Genomic DNA, 16,624 nt, shown 5'->3' on the forward strand with positions numbered 1-16,624 from the left:
ACTCTGTGAGGTCTGGCATACAAGAAGACAGGTTCCTACACACCAAGCTTAAGGCTGAGAGAAGCGTTAGGCCAAAGCTTAAAGTGTATTACCCCTTTCCACCTTTTTTTTTTTTCTTTCAAATAGAAAGACAAGAGCATACATGTTTAATTTTCCTGAGTTTACCTTTTGTTTATCTATCTTGATTAAAACTAAAACTATTGACCCTGAAAGTTCTTGTCCATGCATTTGATACTATCTCAACATCAGGAACTTTGATGCACAAATTGTTCCTTTTTATTCTCTTAGTTTATTTCTAGCAATATGCAAACAAGGGAGGAGAGCTCGTCTTAAGCATTCAACTGTACTTTCCACAGAAATTAGCCTCATTCCTTTTAAGGACAAGTGCTTCTCGTTAACAAAGAACGGCCTGTTTAAAGTGGCTGGACAGAGTATTCTATGTACAACAGTACAATAAGGAAAAAATAGAGGAAAGCTTTGTTGAGCGTTTTCAAATATGTAAGACATAGAAGTTGGTGTATGTAAATGCTATTTTTCTGACTTTGAGAAGGTGATGCTGGGTGTTTGGAAAGGTTGTGGTAAATAGGACTACTAGTGTGCTTAAATAGGATACATAATATCTATACCTATGGCTTTAAGATGATGTTAGCTATTACTTAGTTCTGGGGGAGAAAAGACCAGGCCATACTTTAACTATGAAGCAGCACCAGTGTAAATTAAAAACAAAACAAAACAGAAATAAAATAAACAAACAAAAAAAAACCACTTTTTATATTAATGTTAAAATTAACTCATAGAAATATACTACTTGTCATGATTATGATGGTTATGAAACTGGTTAAGTTGCTTTAGGGAAATAAGATCTTGCAAGAGAGATTTCATTTAGGTCTTGGTGTAGCTCTCTGTGCAATCACCCAGATGAGCTCATGAGCTGGCACTCAGTTCAGAGGCCCTTTGCATGCTGGCTCAAACACCTTCAGCTCTGAAAGTATATGGGTAGGGCAGTGAGACCACCCAGGGCTGCTTGGAGTTCACAGCAATGCTGATCTGATGGTTTGCTTCAGCCCAGGCGTGCAGTGTAATGCCAACATGGCTCAAAGCTTGGATAGACTTGGAAATTCTTGGATTAAAACTTGCTTCCTAGCTCATTTATTTATTTATTTATTTTCCCCAGTGTTCACAGAGTGCATGTTTATGTGTGGGAAAGTCTGTGGCTAGTGATGTCTATTATCTGCCCTTATTGATTTGAGTGTTCAAGTTGCTAAAGAAACACCTAGCAGAGAAATGGTTCATTGGGCACAGCTTCCTGTGTCACAGACCGTAAGATGTTCCACTAATCATGCTGGTGGAAATGCAAGTGGTAAAGTCACCTGTTGCAAGCAGTGTGAGGTTGCTGGTGATTTGTAAACACATGACCTATGACTACTTATGTTATTCTCTGGTCTAACTGCCTTACTTCTATGTATTTTTAGCAATGAAGTTGTTCTGTAACACTGTACTAAGCATTAAATCCTAAACATAGCTTTTACAACAAGACTGACAACAAGGTGTGGTTAGAGACTGCTTGAGCTCTGTGCAGAAGCACCATCTTATTTAAGCACCCTTGGGATAATCTGTATCCTTTTTGAATGAAGAGGTTTCGCCCTGGTATTAATACATGGAAATAAAAGTCCTGCATTTATTTTTTCCTGTCTTTCAGGCATCATGGTTTGGGCAAATGGGATGAGCATCTGTGCCAGATTTCTTATGTGGCTTCTTCTCCTGTTTATGTTCATCAGGAAGGTAGTGCCTGAAGATAATGTTATTACAACCGAGAAAGGCAGAGTAAGAGGGACGAACCTGCAGGTACTGGGAGGGACTGTGACAGCCTTCCTTGGAATACCTTATGGAAAACCACCCATTGGTAGACTGAGATTTCAAAAACCAGAGCCTTTCGAGAAGTGGTCAGGTATTTGGAATGCCACTAAACATGCAAACTCCTGTTACCAGCTTATAGATACAACTTATCCTGGGTTTCCTGGAACAGAGATGTGGAATCCAAAAACTAACCTTAGTGAAGACTGCTTATACCTCAATGTATGGATTCCTTCTCCCAAGCCCAAGAATGCAACTGTCATGGTTTGGATTTATGGGGGTAGCTTTGAGACTGGGTCAGCTTCCCTACCTGTCTATGATGGCAAGTTTCTAGCCAGAGTAGAAAGAGTCATTGTAGTTTCCATGAACTACAGAACTGGTGCGTTAGGATTTTTGGCTTTGCCAGGAAACAAGGAAGTTCCTGGAAATGCAGGTTTATTTGATCAAAGATTGGCACTTCAGTGGGTCCAGGAGAACATAGCATCTTTTGGAGGCAACCCAAAAAGTGTGACTATATTTGGAGAAAGTGCTGGCTCAGCTTCTGTCAGCTACCACATCCTTTCACCTAAAAGCCATCCTTTATTCACAAGAGCCATCATGCAAAGTGGATCTGCAAATGCCCCTTGGGCTGCAATTACAGCATCGGAAGCCAGAAGGAGAACAGTGGCTTTAGCTAAACAACTCAAGTGTCCCACCAGCGATGAGACAGAGTTAATTCTTTGCCTCCAAGACAAGGACCCCAAGGACATATTGGAGAATGAAGTTTATGTAGTAAAATATTTCTCTCTTTTGCACATTTATTTTTGTCCAACTGTGGATGGTGATTTTCTCGCGGACATGCCAGAAGCATTGATCAAGAATGGCATTTTCAAGCAAACACAGGTTTTGGTTGGTGTTAACAAGGATGAAGGAACGAGTTTTCTAGTATATGGAGTCCCTGGCTTCAGCAAGGACAGTGATAGTTTGATCAATAAAACACAATTTGAAGTAGCTTTAACTCTGTCCTTTCCACAAGTGAGCAAACTTGCTATAGAATCTATCATTTTTCAATACACGGATTGGGAAAATGAGCAAAAGCCAGAACATTACCGCGATGCCATGGATGACGTTATTGGGGACTACCATATAATATGTCCTGCAGTGGAGTTTGCCAAAACAATTGCAGAAGTAGGGAACAACGTGTTCTTTTACTTCTTTGAACATCGATCCTCAAAACTCCCTTGGCCAGAGTGGATGGGAGTAATGCACGGTTATGAGATTGAATTTGTGTTCGGATTGCCTCTAGAAAGAAGAGTTAATTACACCAAGGCTGAAGAAATCTTGAGCCGGTCCATGTTAAGATATTGGGCAAGTTTTGCGAAAACTGGGTAAGTTTGCTGTAGAAGTCTGTTTGGTCAGATGGTTGTTATTGCACGGGCAGAAGAACTTGAACTGTGTTGATGGTGGTTTGGTGCCTGTTCAGAATGATGAGGCAGGATTAACTGTTCAGCTAGCCGGGATTCCTGTCTTAGTTCCGACAGAAGCACCATCTTAGTAAAATAAACTGTTGTTATGTAGTTCACGGTGATGAGTGAGCTTAAGAGAATAATGTGCATTGATCTATGAAAACAAACACAAAACATTTTTTTTACCATGGTAGCAGCCATTACAAAGGAAGTTAATGGTCACAAGCTCTAAAAATAAAATACTTAAAATTTTGAAGACCTCAAACAGTAGAAATAAGAGAAAAGCCCAAAAAGCTGTAAGATGTAATTTCTTCAGAACACGCACGTGTAAATGTGGAGGTCTATTATGTTCACAAGATGAAATGATTCAGTTTGCTGGATGTTCTTTTCAGAAAGCTTTATGTTCCCATCTGCACTGTAAGTATAATCCTGACTTTCACTGAAGACGGTAACAAATCACTTGCTATTTCCATTAGGCTCATCCTTAAATGAAATACGTACTAGCCTGCATAAGAAGCAAATAAACATATTTCATTTGGATGTTTGAAATGGATTAAATATAGCCCTTCATTCAGTCTATTTATCTGGTGTCCAAGAGAAGAGTGAGACAGCTCTTGCTCTGCACGGTGGCATCCTGGGACTCTCTCAATGTACTATCAAGTTTGGAATGAAAACATTTCAGAGGAGTAAGAAAAACAGCCGCTACCAGAACCGTGTACAATTGGTCTCAAGGCTGCAAGCCTCGTGCAATGAGGGAGCTATCTTGTGTTCTCAGATGCTCAGTTTGCACTTTCTCCTAATTATGTGTGTAGAAGCCTGTGCTTGTGAAAATATAGAATCAAATGCTTACTTTGTGTTTTTAAAATGTTTGTTTTTTAAAATCCTGTCTTGCAGTTCTTTACTATGAGAGTGGTGAGGTGCTGGAACAGGCTGCCCAGAGAGGGTGTGGATACCCCATTCCTGGAGGTGTTCAAGGCCAGGTTGGATGGGGCCCTGGGCAGCCTGATCTGGTATTAAATGTGGAGGTTGTTGACCCTGCCTGTGGTGGGGCGGTTGGAGATTCATGATCCTTGAGGTCTCTTCCAACCCAGACCATTCTGTGATTCTGTATGTCATGGCAGACCTTTCTTTTTATTCATGAAGTGCATGTAGATTTGGAAAGACAGAATGAATTTTAGAACAGCATCTAATTATTTTTCTTATGAGATTTGACATCAGAAGAGACTGTAGTGCTCATTCAGTCCATGCAATCTTGTACATAAAACAAAACATAGGTAGGATTTCAGCATTTCCAGTGATGGAAAATTGAGCACAAACATTGGCAGGTTCTTCTCACTTAATACAGTTAAGCTATAAAGAGAACTTCTGTCTGATCGGAACGTGCCTATTCCAGTTCTTCACTTCTCAGATGCTAAATTTTGTTTGGCAGTTTCTGAGATTTGTATTGCAGTTTGTGTTCCAAGCAGAGAGAATTCTAGGCTCTATTCAAATAACCCTTAATCCTTTTTCTTGTTGAACAAAACAGGTTATACTCTCGAGTTTTTCACTGTTACACATTTTTTTCCAAGTCTTGAATAATAACTGTGCCTCTCCTCTGGAACTGTGATTCATCAACACCTTGTTGGAACATTCCTTGTTAGAATTAAACACTGTCATCCCCAATGAGTCCTAATTACAGGTGTCATCTGTCTTCTATTTCAACCCGATATTCCCCTGTTTACTCATCCAAGGGAAGTGTTATTTGCATTGACCATGCTGTTATGCTAGGAGTTGCTGCGTGCCCAGGCATGATGGTTAATTGATCTGCCCCAAACCCACAGTCCTCCCTTCTGTGCTGGCTCTGATTCAGCTCCAAAACCACTGTGTTTCCTGGCTGGCACCAGCCTGAGGGCAGCCCAGCTGCTGCAGCCCCTTGTAGCCCCTTTAGGTTACACTCTGAGGTGAACTAACAGTTTATTTTTATATGCAAGCCTTTTTTAAACAGATTCACTTATGACATGGTGGTTTATTTGTTTGTTTTCCAGAGGACATAGTTTTATGTAGAAGTAGTAATTATATTAACAAGTTCTATCTCATTTATGTATTGGATCTTGAAATATATATATATGTATATATATGTATTTACTGTAAGTTATGAGCATTTTAACTCAGATTAATGACCGTACAGTTGAATATACTCATCAAAAGCATAATATTTTGATATCGATTTTATTCTACCAAAATTAAATGACAGAATTTAAACTAAAAGCTCTTCCTGCTTCCCTCCCCTTTTGGAGCCTTAAGGCACCACTCCCTATGAATTCTGAGTGAAGGGCTAATGCAGAGAAATGCATCCAGCAGGGGCACACGTTTTGGAAATGAGCTGTGTGCTTGATTTATCAATACCAGAATGCATGTGATAGATTCCCAAGATGAAGTCTGCATGATGAGGTCAGGCAAAAATTGGTAACAACTCCCTCACTGTGGAGACATGGTATGACAGCACTGCTTTGATGCTGGGGTCACTTAGGTCCTCATTGAAGGGCAAAGACTCCTTATTACATGCTGCAACAAGGATCTGATATCAGCCATCCAAAGCCAGTAGATTTTTCCATTTAGCAGAATCATTTATTAGCAGAAGAGAAATTTAGGTCTACACAAGATATTGCAGAACAATGTTTACATCTCTGTCAAGATCAGACTGGACAGGGTCTGAGTACCTGATTGAGCTGTGCTTGTCTCTGTTCATTGCAACGGAATTGGATTGGATGACCTTTAAGAGTCCCTTCCAACTCAAATGATTCTGTGATTCTATGATATATGTTCATACGTATATAAAATTCAATTACCCGCTGTGCAAAATAGAGTATACAATCCTTGTTGCTGTTGCTGGCTAAAATTAAGTTCACTGAAGTTTAAGTTCACAGCAGACTTAGCCATCAGTCCAGACATCTCGTCTGATTATCATTAGCACTGTAATTAGATTAGCCTACAGATCAAATTTCAAATGGTTTCCACAGCAAATAATCCCTCCCTCTGCTTCCAGTACAAGTATAAAAAACCATCAGGATTAGGGTCAACAATACACTCATGCAATTTATGTACCAGTAAATGCTCTGGTCACTATTAACCTTTTATGTGCCACTTTTCTCATCATCAAGACTGCAGTTGTATTAAGTTTAATATTCATAGTGTAAAAGTAGTGAGGGAATAAAAATTGTTAGTGACTCCAGCAATAATAGCTGATTGTTGTGTTCAAAGGTGCTGGGAAAACACAGTAAATATTTATATAGAACTGGGGAAGCCCCATTTGACATAATGTTTATAGTCAACTCTGGCATGATCAAAGGACAAATATCTGGGGAAAAAATTACTATTCATGTCTCCAGTAGATGAGGAAAAGATGAGCAAAAAAGATGAAAATCAGAAATAGCATATAGCACAAGTCTTAATGAGGGTGGTTGACCTAATATGCTAATATGCAGAAGTTCAAATGTATAAGAGAGGGAAGAACAGCCTGTAGAAGAAAGGAGATGAGATAGAGTTAATGTGAACTGGTAAAAGTCAGTTTTATCCTGGTGCTTTCTGACTGGGAGGGCCCAGCTCAGCTCACCTCTAGCTCAGCAGCTCACTATGGATTGCCCCTGGCTCTGTGTTTCTCATGAGGAATCTACAAGCCCAGACTTTGACCCAAACAATATCTGTTTTTCACTCAAGCAACTGGATTAAAAATGGTCAGATGAAAAGATCTGACGTCTGTCCAGGAGCAGTTTCTATTTCTCAGAAATACTGGAAGAAGGGACAGACTGGGAGGCCCATGAGATTCTGGTAGTGACATTTAGACTCAGCCCTTAGGATTATTTCTAACTACTGCTACCCCTGATGCTGTCAGGTAGACATAGATGGGCACCCACCGCAGAGTTGTGGCGAGGCAGACTGCTCTGTGGGTATCTTCCCCTTCAGCTTTACATTCCCGGCATTCCTTCTCAGAAACATGCTTGTGATTTATTCCAAGAGCAGATCTAAGTAATCAGTGGAGCAGGTTAGCTGTTAGATTCTGCAGGTGTGTGCTAGGTGCAGAGAAAAATACCATGCTCTGATTTGTGGTGTTTAGAAGAGCATGGTTCCAGTGAACAATCTATTCTGTGAGAGCTGATCAGAGTGCCACCAGGTGTGGGGTGGATGCTGATGTCCCTTAAAATGCAGTGGAGGTCAAAGATTACCAAACTGCCAATTAATTCTTGGGGTTGGATGCCAAAAGCTCTAAGGCATAGGTGTTCCTGCTGTTTCAAAATCAGTGCGGTTTTTACCGACTGTACTTTCAGTATCAAGCAAGTTCACTTGATAATCCCAGCCTTTCCTTAGTGTTGCTACCATATCATCCAACGCTTTTTCTTGGCATATGTTCGAGCCTTGAGAGAATAACGCTGTCATTGCTCCCTCAGAAATCTCAGATGTGGAGAGAAGAGAGTTATTGCTGATGCTTTCTAAAAAAAAAAAATCAAGTATAATATAATATTTATATTATGAGAAAGAATGGATTCCAAAATCAATTGCCTTGATTTAAATATGGGTTTAAGATTATTCCTTTTCCCCCCACCTGGGATCTCCTCATCTGATTCTTGTGTTTAAGACTATCAGCAGATTAACATCAATTAGTAGTCTTAATAAAATTAGATAGAAATCCAAACATCATCAAATTTGGATAGACAAAGAAACGTGGCCAAATTGTATTCAAATGAAAACGGAAGTGTGATGTTGATGCTATATGGAAGGGGGTGATTCAGTGTAATCACGTTTGTATATAGGTGAAGTTCATTGTAACAGTCGGTTAGTTTATCATAGTTGGCCTTCTGAATGCTTCCCAGCATACTCGATTTTAAGTGAATTTCACAGCGATAGATATAAATTTAAATTTTTATTTTGAGATACTTCTAAAATTCTTTTCTTTGCTGCACTTTTGATGTTCTGGAGAAAGCTTTTGAAAGTGAGCAAGTGACACTAACAGGTTCTATCAGTCATGACCAGCAGAATGCTCCACTAACTCCAGTAAGAGGAAGTTTTATTTATCATGAAAAAATATATGGCATCCCAAATCAGTGGTTGCTAGGTTATGCTTTTTGCATTACTTTTTTCATTAGATTTGGTAACTGTATTTTTTAGATATAAGTGACGTAAACTGACAAGGAGATAGACAAATCAGATGAGATGAGAACTCAAGACTATAATGGAATGTACAGAGATAATATTTTTTAAGGCTTTGTGAAAAATGTTTTGGATAAAAGGAAACTGGCAAAACTTGTCCCACTGCCAGTTTTACAACTGTTGAAACAAATCTTTGCAGCTTTTTCTATAAAGTGAAGCCTTTGAAATATTTCCTCCTATGTTTTAAGGGAATTTGTGAGGCTTTGATTGTCCCACTAAAGCTCTGAAGCACTTTGCCTGGTTATTATTGCCTTTCCCTGATGTTCCACTGGTAGACATATAATAAATTTCAGTGCTTTTGTTACCAACTTATCACAGCATGTTTATAGATAGTAGTTTCAGAGCAGTGAGAACCAAAACAACAGCCTCATATAGAGTCCAGACAAGAGACTGAACTGGGGACCTATATCATCTACGTATGGAAAGGGAAGAATATACTGGGAAAAGAAAAAAAGATAAAATAAACCCTCCATCCACTTTAAGTTTTTTTAATATTTCAGTAACTAAGAAGGTTTACATGCCACTGAGCCATCTGGTGATAGGAAAATCTTCCATTCCCCATGTTGGTGAAAAGCAAAGCTGTAATTTTGACCCAAAGGAGTGCATGCATTCTCACATTCTGTGTGATGGGAATCATGTGTGAGACATGAAAAAATACTGTGGAAAACATGTAAATGTGTAAAAATGGTCTAATTTTAGGAAATTTATTGTCCACTATACCTATTTCTCCACCATTCATTTCTGGAGCACTTAAAAGTGGCTCATCATCTCTCCAAAGTCCATAAGTGCTCTCGTATTCAGAAGCTGTAATGGAAACGAGCAAAATAATAGATTTGAAAATAGTGCATCATGAAAAAAAAATCAGTAACTAGACACTCTTGGCAGTCGTCTCTGTTTCTGGCTTGCAAGCTGACAAGCTGTCATTGAATTTCAAAACTGAAAACGGGAATATTTGATTCAGTCATCTTCTGAAAAGAGGCCTGGGATACAAATTGTTTAGATTGGCTTAATATTGCAAATACTGCAAAATTACAAGAAGATGTCTTGTTGCTTTTCATATGTGCAGCAAATGCAATTCTATCCATACAGATTTTGTTCTCTGCAAAAGATGAGTCAAATCATTATTTCCAAACATGAGATGAGAACATCTATTAAGGAAATGTCCAAATATTGTAGGAGTAATTGAACGAGACATAAAACTAAAACCTAAAACTATAATGCAAAGCTTTGCTTTGAGTATAGCATTGGCAATGCTTTACAGAAGAGAGTGAGCTCTAATGCAATTGCCAGGAAAGGAGCAGTGGGTAAAGAATCTCTTCCTGCTGATAGAAGAACTAAAAAGCTTCATGATTAAATCAGCGGATTTCAATTAAAAAAAAAAAAAAAAAAAAAAAAAAAAGTTCTGCTATAACCTTTTCTGCTTTGCACAGAAAGCTGTATTAGTTTGGGTTTTTCTAACCTGACTTCTTTTGGAATTAAGCACCTGAATACTTTTGTCCATCTGAGACTCTGTTCTTTGCTCCTAAAATGATTTCTAACTTAGCTCTCTAACTCCATGTTAAATTGTGGGGACAATAAGTCAGTTTTGGCATGTGCTCAGTTACCGCAGTGATAATTGCAGCTTGAAAAGACTGCAAATACCTTTGAAATACTGCTGAAGTCTGCAGGATCAAAATCACCAGTGATAATCCACAGTGCTGGAAGTGAAGAAGGTGAACCCCCTGCATCTGGAGATGTAGGCAGAAACATGCAAACACACATGCACACGCAGAAGAGAAGATTACAGAGGATCTCTTTGAGGTGGGTCTTTGTAGAGCTATGCTGCCTTTGGCTGACCATGTGCAAGAGGAGGGGGAAATGTCTTGGATGCAACTCTTTCCTACTCTTGTGACTAAGAGATATGTAGAGAAACCCATACCATACATGCTTCCCCATTGTACCCAAACCCTGCAGGAAGCCTACCTAGGTATGTTTTGGGGAAGAGAGAGAGGTAAAGAGATACAACCCTTCCAAGAGTTAAGATAAAATCATGGTATGTTTCCTACCCTAAACTTGGGGATAAGAATAAAAAGCCTGGATGGAAATCATTTAGCGTTTGATGTAGCGCATATAAGTATTGAAGATGGGAAGATGAGAGGGAGATGCTAACAGTTGCAAGAGGCTAGGTGAACAAGAAAAGACATAAAGAAGAGAGAAAGAACATAAAAAAAAAAGATGAAAAGATAAAAGAAAAAATGTCTCAGATACTTGCGAAGAGGTATTTTTAGGTGAAAGTATCTGTGAACAGTGAAATGCATGCATTAACCTGTTACAAATGATATGTAAAGAGGGTTTGCATATAAGAACAATATAATTCAGAGATAATCTAGAATTAGGGATTACTTTCCCTAAATCATAACTACAAACATGTAAAGACATGGTAGCAAAAGTCACTTTGAAGTTCTAATTAGTGTTTGCACGCAGTTAATCCTCTTTTTAGGGATGCTCTTCTTCCATGTGGCATTTCTGCAGCTTAGTCCTTGTTTCATCATCAAAAGACAGAAATTGGAGTTTAAAAGGTCTGCAAACCCCATTTTTCCTGTTGATTCTGGAACATTAATCTGAAGTCCTACTAAGGAGTTTCTCACAAGGAATGGAAACCGTGTGGTACAAATTTTAATTTACTACCCAAGACTGGAGATTGGCTTGTTTCAGGGAAGTGGCAAAGGGGAGAAAAGAGGAAATGAGGAGCAGCAGAGGTTACCTAACTGTATTTTCAAAGGTAGCTCAATATGATGTTTAATTTTTTTTTCCATCAACTGCAAGAGAAGTCAGTTGTGAGTAAATGTAGTTAGCAATTTAGTCACGGGATTTTTGAGATTCTGTCCTCACAGGTCTATGAGCTGCATAAGTAGAAATGAGACATTTCATGCTTACAGTTAGTGATGTTAAAAAATTATACTCTACCGCAGATATAAAATTAAAAGCTGCTGCTATCATCTTCTTTCCCAGACGTCCCTGGCCTTGACCCATGTTCTTTACCTTTCCTTCAGGGAAAATATGACTATTTCCTAATTTCACAGAGTACAAACTCTATGGATTGTTGCCTCAAACTTACACCAGGGAGATCTTGTATTCTATTGGAGCTGCTGTTCAAATACTGTGATTTTTATTTTAACTAATGATGTTTAGAGTATCTGTCTCTCATGAACGGTATTTATTCATCATGGTATTCTCAAGCAGTAGCCTCCAAGTGAATTTTCTATATAACTGGAAATGCTTAGAGTTTTAAATGATTTTTTTTTCCTAGGTATGATGTAGTGTGCATACTATAATTTCCACAAAAGCCCTCTTAATTTTGTCAAATAAGGACTTCAAACAGGCTCAAATATCCACCCCTCTTCACATACTATTTCTTCTTGAGATAGTGATTTTCATGATTCTCAGTTCTAAAGTTTCTATTTGGAGATCTCTTTCTTTGTTCCAGGATGGAGTTTAAATCATATTCAGAGGATGTTGTAATGCTGGGACATAATTTTAATGTGTTTAATGTAAAAATATGTATGATCTGAACTTACAGATGTCAAACCCACAGAGGATTTATAACAGCGATAAGGAAATAATTACAATCATGGCAGTTGAAGTTTGTAGCTTTTGGTCTTCCTACCAACAGAAATAAAGCAGCAGTAGTAGAGGAAAACATCAAGAAAAATGTTGCTGTGATCAAGTCCATCATGACACAATGCATCTAGATGATTTTATTTGGTTCAGAACTATGTGAAGTATCCATCTTGAAAAGAAAACATGATTAGGGCAATTACAATTGAAAACAAATCTCAAATATTACATCATAGTATAGCATCCATTACTCAGCCAGTCTTGAAAATTTGGTCTATAGGGATAAGGAAAGCACTGCATCCATTTATCTAACAATTTCTGAGTGTCTGTGAACAAGCTCTGTTAATGGCAGAGAAAGTGAGAGATTGAAACAGCAACCATATACATATGAATATAGTATTTACTCTTTCTCACAACCAACAGGATTGATAATTTTTACTAAAGCCACTGGAAATTTAAAACACAGTATTAATAGTTCCATGGAAATAAAACAATTTTCTCTCCTTTTACACACTCTCTTTAGATGTTTCCAGGGAACAATTCTGGTCAAAATACTATGTAAGTGCAGATTTTCCCAGGCCATGAGAAAAAGTGTGCTTGTAAGGGAGATAAGTGAGTTTCAGTGGATGACTGGAAGGGTAAATGCTGTGTCAGTTCCTGTCTATTTATTCTTTTACTTACCTTCTGTGGAAATGACTTCCACTTTCATAGTCCCAATAAGATTCAGTACCTTATTTCATTTCCAAATAGCCCTCCTCTTCAGCTTCTACAAGTAAGACTAAAAGTTATCATTCCATTTGATTTTCTGCCGAGTATCAAAAAATAGCATCTTAGAAAAGTAGTCCTTGAAAACTGAAATCGGTATTGTACGTAAGGTCATAAGGGTCTTAGAAAATACTTTGCAGGAGCATTCCACAAAAAAAAAAAAAAAAGTTTAAAGAATTCCTTTAGAATGAAAAAGTCTTAAACCATAGTCAGACTTTCTTTTGTCTATTCAAAAATGACTTAAATATGAACTGTGAATGTTCACACTACAACCTTGAGTTCCGGAGATGTGTGAAATCATCCAAGTGAATTCTGTCCAGAAGGAGAGAAGCTTTTTCTGTAAATAGCTGCAGGTATTTCTCCAGCTGGGTCGTGATCCAAAGCTTTCTGAAGTCAAATAACCTGCCCCATTTGTTTGGATTTGGATTACTGATTCACTTCAGAAAGTGTTGGACTGCTCTTCAAACACCAATGAAAATAACAAATCAGATGCAAGGTATGTTAAACAGAAAGAATATAGTACTTGGTATAGCACCAAGCTTTGCTGGAACATTTTCACAATTCAGGAAACCTAAGTGCAAGGGTTCCAGCGTGGACCCAGGAGGTTGGAAATACACTGCTGGGTATTTGGTTGGCTGACCTGGCTCATTATTGCTCCTGATACTAGAGCAAACTCTGATCCTGGAGCCAGGGATCTGAGGCACTGAGCTCTTAAATGCATTGCAAGCATGTCCAAGTTGCTAAGACAGAACATTCGGATCTAAATTTCTCAAATACTGTATTATTTATGGTCAATACCTTAAGACCTTCCGTGTTAATCCTTTCTATGTAGCAGGAATTCATGAATAAGTACCAAGACGTGCACAAGCAAGAATCGTTTCAACTTGATGAACTCGTCATGAATCAGTTTTCAGCAGAAAACAATAAGACCAAAAAAGAAGCAACAGCCTGTTACTTCATTTCCTGAAACTGATATCATTTATGATAACACATACCATGTTAAATTATAGTCTAAGACACTTAAACACACCACGGCTGTCACCAAGCTGGAATCTGGAAGGAATATCCTGTGCTTTATTTAGCCTGTGAAGACGTAAGAAAGCCTAGTTGCAAGGTCCTTCTCCAGTTTCTGTCAGTTAAAAAGTATGCCAGCTGGATCCTACACGTTTCTTCAAGGATCAGCTCAAGAAATAATGTTTATCTTCAGTATAACTTGCAAAGCAGTTTCCTTTAGCAAGGACTCAGAGGCACTTTATGGTCATTAAATAATGAGCACGTCTTTGTAATCTGTGAGCCAGAACAACAAAAAATAATGAACTTTCCATCAACAACTGCTTAAGAAAAGTAATTTGGAGCATTCAACTCTGCAATCTCTCTCATACTTGTAGTACTTAATCACTTGAGTACTTTCATTCAGTACCATGGAAATCTGAGTAAGGCTCAATGATCACAGGATCACAACTAATGATTTTTATGTCCCATTAAGGAGCAAGCAAACAAGAAAGTTTTAATTACTTCAGGTTTTCAGAAGCTGGTTACAGTTTTCTTGCAAGAATCACATTCTAGTTAAAAAAAATTGGTGCTTTTAAACATGATTGTTATTTATTTTCTAAACTCCACTTCTTCTTAGTGCCAGAGGAGCACAGGCCTGATGTCTTGAGAATGCCAGTGCCATGAGGCTTCAGAGAAGCTTAGTGTATAAAACAGATAATTGTGAATGCTTTCAAATCACTCAGTAAACTGCAGGCTGACAATATCCCTGTCTGAGTTGTCACCTTTCAGTATGGAAGTTTTTATAGCTTGGTTATTATAAATGACACCACTCAGACTTTTCAGTTAATAGATTCGATAGTTCTTGTCTTTTCCACTACTCTGAGAGGATAAAGACCTTAAGAAGATATTTAAAAATAAAATATTAAGCATGTCAGGACATTTGCACAGAGAATCCATCAGGATAGATAGGATGGTTAGTGATGAGCTCTTATCAAGAAATACCCTGGAGAGCTGTCTCAATTAAATAAAAAAAAAAGCAAGGTAACTTGTTGTGTGGTATTATGTACCAAAAGTACCAAGTGACATCAAAGCTAATATATGTATTTGTGAATGTCAGCTTTCCAACTCACTTATTTAGGAGTGGCACTTTCCCTTGTCTTGTTATTCTAAATGAGCCAGTCCATAAACCTTAGGTAATGCACAGGAAAATGTCTCTGTCATCTTGTCTTTGCTTTTGCAGTTTCTAACAATGGAAAGCCTTAAGGAGTATATTTTAGTGTGATATTTTGGCATAATATAGCAATTTTGCACAGGGAGTCCTTCAGATCCTTTCAGCGTACAGTAAATGATAAGCTGACTTGGGAAAATGTTCTGAAAGTTAAGAATTTTTCTTATAGGTGTTACAGATCCTTGTTGAACTTCTCTCTTACTGACTTCTCTAAGGATAGGCTCCAGAACAGGTTCATTGTCTCTGTTACAAGAATGTGAGGTCTGCCCTCAGGTAAAGAATTTTGAGTCTTCCACACCATGGCCTTCTCCAGTGTCTAGTTGAGAGTGAGTCATTTGAAACTAACAGCAAGGTAGGAAGACACCAGCACAAATCCAAATTTCCTGGTGGCTGGAGAAGATTCAACAAGTACTTGATCTTCTTTTTGGTAGGATTTGCCTGGGAAATATCTGTTAAACTCCCAGTCGTACCTTGGGAGCAAAGCTGTACACAGGCCTATGCTGTCCCTGTGGGGACTGCACCACCACCCAGAGCTGTGATTAGCCTGGCAGGGGTTGCTTTGTGACAAGATGAATACAGGTATAAATATTATGCATCATGGCCTTTGGAAATTACATGAGATTTCTGGAGATGTTTGCCTGACTAATGCCACAGGTGCTTCTGGCTCCTTGGCCGCACAGGCAGCCTGGTACGTGGGGTGCTCTTCCATCAGCAAACCACTGCTCCATCCCATGAAGGGAAAACAACAACACGTTCTCTTCCAGGCTGAAAAAAAAAAGATTCATCCTTTTGGCTCAAATGCTAAGCGAAGTACTTAAAGATATTTGTTTGGGTGTTTCATTTAGTGCCGTCATGATTAATGGAGATGTCCTACACAACAAAGCCATTAATAAATCAGTTAGAAAACTAAGATCTATTTTTAGGCTACAGATCTCATGGCCTTTCCTCAAAAGGTATGATACCCTCAATGGCATTGCTTACTGATTGAGGCATGGGCAGGAGGGAGTCAGGCTTCGTACTGCAGGAAGAGTAAAGCACTGCCGTATCCTATCCCTCTGAGGAGCAACGAGTTGGAGGCCAGAGCTTTGGTGGGGGCCTGTCGTATGACACTATTATTCATTGGCTCTTATCATCCTATAGTTTTTCATTAATCTACACAGAGTTTTATTAAAGTAAGTGGCTATGTTTACTCATGGCATCATTACAATTTAGTCCATGGTATCACTTGTGAGATTGGCATCTCTTTTTCTGCCAGCATGACTCTGCTTCCCACCCGTTAATCTCAGAGAACAACAGCTGACAGTATAGCCCAGGTGATGTTCTCTTATTCATTTTGTCTGCCCTGTGTTCTTAGCCGCTTTTGCCCTCCTGAAAACACATTAGAAGAAAACACAATCAAAGTCTATAAGACAGAAAAAGTCTTTTTCTTATGCATTTCTACAAGTGCAAAACTCAATTGCATTCATTATTGTTAGGTTTCACATCTGGACTGAGCTGCTGCATGAGAACCTATGCTGCTGCCCTGGCTGTCCTGCTGGGATGTACTTCAGGTACACCT

At 38.6% G+C, this 16,624-nt stretch overlaps 1 protein-coding gene across 7 annotated transcripts in view; it reads left to right on the forward strand.

Annotated features, from left to right (window-relative positions):
- Positions 1 to 16,624, forward strand: part of BCHE (butyrylcholinesterase) — a 49,439-nt gene that overhangs the window by 19,253 nt on the left and 13,562 nt on the right. For all 7 annotated transcript variants that reach the window (XM_046898304.1, XM_040705448.2, NM_001396099.1 and 4 more), the window contains exon 2: positions 1,700 to 3,221. In XM_046898304.1, coding sequence (XP_046754260.1) covers positions 1,705 to 3,221 — 1,517 coding nt within the window. In that variant the 5' untranslated portion in view covers positions 1,700 to 1,704. The remainder of the gene's footprint in view (positions 1 to 1,699; positions 3,222 to 16,624) is intronic.

Source organism: Gallus gallus, chromosome 9 (assembly GCF_016699485.2).
Source record: "Gallus gallus isolate bGalGal1 chromosome 9, bGalGal1.mat.broiler.GRCg7b, whole genome shotgun sequence".
Taxonomy (NCBI): domain Eukaryota; kingdom Metazoa; phylum Chordata; class Aves; order Galliformes; family Phasianidae; genus Gallus; species Gallus gallus.